General features: G+C 35.5%; 1 protein-coding gene across 1 annotated transcript in view; it reads left to right on the plus strand.

Moving 5' to 3' along the window:
- TBCK (TBC1 domain containing kinase) overlaps window positions 1-3,709 on the plus strand; it is a 178,533-nt gene that overhangs the window by 15,202 nt on the left and 159,622 nt on the right. Inside the window, exon 3 of the mRNA XM_005872443.2 lies at window positions 2,167-2,239. Coding sequence (XP_005872505.1) covers window positions 2,167-2,239 — 73 coding nt within the window. The remainder of the gene's footprint in view (window positions 1-2,166; window positions 2,240-3,709) is intronic.

A 3,709-nucleotide genomic window follows, 5' to 3' on the forward strand; every position in this document is an offset into this window, starting at 1 on the left:
CAGCTGTGAAGCAATGCAAGCTGCTGTGGGGCCTTGGGCCTTCTTTTGGATGATCTGGGTCTCTCTGACCCAGCTGCAGTTTGTTAGGTAATTTCAGATCTCAAAGGGCCAGTCCATTCATATGCAAAAGCCTCTGGGCACAGCTTGGGTGGGGCGGGGTCTCAGGGAATCAACAGGGTGGAGCAAACAGCTATGGCTGATCCTCAGTCCTTCCCTAAGAGGTCCCGGGTCTCAGTGTCCCTTGGTAATCGCTGCAAGCACCTCTGAGAGAAAGCCACCCTGGAGTTCTGCCCACTGCCAGACAGTCCAGTTTCTCCCTGTATGAGTCTGGGTCCCCAGAGACTCGCCTGGAACTGGAGTCAGGTCCGTGGGGAGCTTGTGTCTCCCTCCTGATTGAAAAAGACAACCGCGTCCTCAGTTGCCAGCCCTTTCCACGTGCGCCTCTGTACCTCTGCACTTTACTTCCGAACCTCCTCTGAGTGTCAGTGTGCTTTTCTCTTTCCTTCTAGTTGTAGAATTTCCACTCAGTCAGCCTTCCTGTGGTTCTGGATGATATGATGTCTGTCTTTTAGTTGTATTTTTGAAGTGGTTGTTCGAGGCAGCAATTTCTGGTGTTTACCTATGCCACCATCTTGGTTTCTCCCTAAAAGTGATAGCTTTTATTTAGAGCATTTTTAATTTTAGTGTTTCAGTCCATTCTGTATGATGCCACCATCTCAGAGAGTTTCAGCTTCCAAGATGTGACTATTCCATATCCTGCTCTCACATTTCACTTGACTGCCTGTATGTATACCATTTCCCATTTCTACTCCCCCATGTAAGACCAGACCTTGAACTAATTGTTACCGAGTTAATTCCTTTTACTGGATTTCCTACTCTGAAATTCTCCTTTCCTATCTTCTATCTCATTTTTCTACCTTTGCTACTTTTTATTTTCACCACACCTCTGTGTGATTTTCACTATTCCTTGTCTCATTGCACCTTCACTTTTTTTTTTTAAAAAGCCTCACTCGAGATACTTTTCCATTGATTTTTAGAGGGAGTGGAAGAGAGAGGGAAAGACAGAGAGAAACATCACATCGATGTGAGAGAAACACATCTTTGGTTGCCTCCTGCAAGTGCCCTGACCTGGGCCCAGGCCAGGGAGGAAAGTGCATCCAAGGTCCTTGCCCTTGACCGGAATCAAACCCGGGATCCTTAGGTCCACAGGTCAATGCTCTATCTGCTGAACCAAACCGGCTAGGATGCACCTTCACTTTTTTATCTTTGCCATCTATATTTTGCGATAACTTTCTTTCTTATCTAACCTTGAATCCACTTTGTATGGATGTTCACAGCATTGCAATTTCTTTTAAACCCTTAATCTCTTCTGAAATAACCTTATTAAAACCCCGTCCACTTGTAAGCCCCGTTGTACTTTTCTCTTGTTCTTCTTATATTAATTCGTTTACAAATATACATACATTTGCTACTATGTCAGACAATGTGTTATTTACTAAGGTTACTGATGAAGGAAAAAGTATAACCCTCAGAACTGTGCTATCTCATTCATAGATCTGTTAGAAAATAAAATTACATCATAATATTGATTGTGCCTAACAAAATTTTTATTACATAGTTTAGAAGGCCCCAGGATATTACAAACAATCCCACGTCAATTTTCTGTTCTTTTTCTATAGTCATGATTCAGAGTATTTCTACTTTTCTCAAGTTCCTGCACTCAATTTCACAGACCTTTTGTTGGACCCAGGCTATGAAAATAATCTGTTCCTAGCTTCTAATTTTCCCTTCCCTTCAAAATTTTTTTATATCTTCACCCAACCTTTTCCTTCTCCTAGTCTATGTCAGAGGAAGGATCACTTTTTTCCAAAGGTAAGCCTTTCTATTTATTTTTCCTGATGTGTTTTCCATGGGAGAAAAACACAAGATGAAAAAATATTATTTAATGTATTGTTTTATTACACATTGATCCTGTTATTATACATATTTGGTAATTATGTAGTTAATATAGAGTTTGAAAACCTCTTTTAAAATATCATTTGTACTATATGTTAATATATTTAGTGAGATGTATTATTTTGTTATTAAAATGTTGTATAAAATGTTGTAAAATGTTATTAAAATATGTATATAACATATAAAATGGATTTGTTTTGTTTTATTCAGAGAGACTGGTGGTAGTGGCTGAACACTGTGAAGAGAGCCTAGAAGATTTACTCCGAGAAAGGAAACCTGTGAGGTACTATATAATATCAGGAAAATTAAATGAAAAGCAAAAGTTGGCAAACAAAAAGCCTTTTTAACTAGTAACGGCAGTGTTTTAGTTTCTTCTATTATTATGATAAAACCCAGGTGCAGATATTCATTTTGGGAAATTTAATTCATAGACCTCATAGAAATTTATCATTGACATTATCCAATGTTCAGCTTTTGTGAAGTAGGCATTCTCTGAAGCACTTGACAAAAAAATTCCTATGGAGAATATATGTGACAATTTGAAATCTTTTTAGTACTAAGCAGTTCTGTAGCTGAGATTAAGAGTATTTTCCTGAAAGGGGTACTTGGTAACTTATACAGGATACTAGTATTCCTAGGGACACAATGAACTGTATTATTTTCAGACCCTGTTGAAGAGTATAGAAAAATAATATCATGGCTTGGGTGAAATTTAATGCAACAGTTTAAATTCAATTATTTCAAGACTCAGTATATTTATTTTCTATTTCAGGCATTCTTGGCAAGAAGAGCATATGGTCTAAGTTTTATTATAAATATTCTATTAAATGAGCTTCTTCACAGATTTTTTTGAAAATATCTTAAAATTATCAAAAATGTTTCTTTAATGCATAAAGAAAGCTATACCAAACCAATGGAAAGTGCTTTCTAAGAGTCTTTATAGGATTATAATTATTCTAGTTTAAAATTATTATTTTTAGTGAATACTTTTTAACTGCTGCTCTGTTCTAGTTGAAAATAAATCTTTCTCAAGGGAGAAAAATATGTTTCTTACTAAATGGTAGTAATTTAATAGAAGTAAAAGAAATAAATTGAATAAAAGTACTTTTAGTGCTCCTTTAAATGATTTGGTTTTAAGCAGTCTTTGGCATGAAATATGCAGTTATCAAGTATATTATTACCTTACTTGCTTCTTTAGAAAAGTCTAATCTGACCATAGGAATTAAAAGTCATTTTTCTATATACTTAGAAGTAATTCATGCTCACTTAGTAAATGTGTTTTATAATTATAATTCTTGCATGTCACACATTTTTTATTTTCTTTTTAAGAATATATTACTCTTTGATCACCAGTTTAAGTTTATACTTTATAGGCTACAGATGCTGTGAAAGATATTTAATGTTAAATTGAAAACCAATTGTAACCACATCTTTATGGAAAAAAAAACGCACTTTATTTTAATTCAGGCTGGATTACATTAGAATAAAAATTTATAATGCATTATATATGATGAAGAAACCTCTAACTAGCTAGTCAGCTTTGGACAATTCTCTTAATCATTTTCCTTATCTGCAAAACAAGGAGTTTCACTTGATATAGGGATCATTCTAAAGGACATTGTTGTCAACTTTATATTGTATTTAATATGCATTACATTTGATAATATAATATTTACCAATTGCCTTTATAAGTACATACTAGAGGCCCGGTGCACAAAAATTTGTGCACTCGGGGGGGTGGGGAGGGGGGGGG

This window comes from Myotis brandtii, unplaced genomic scaffold (assembly GCF_000412655.1).
Source record: "Myotis brandtii unplaced genomic scaffold, ASM41265v1 scaffold38, whole genome shotgun sequence".
Taxonomy (NCBI): Eukaryota; Metazoa; Chordata; class Mammalia; order Chiroptera; family Vespertilionidae; genus Myotis; species Myotis brandtii.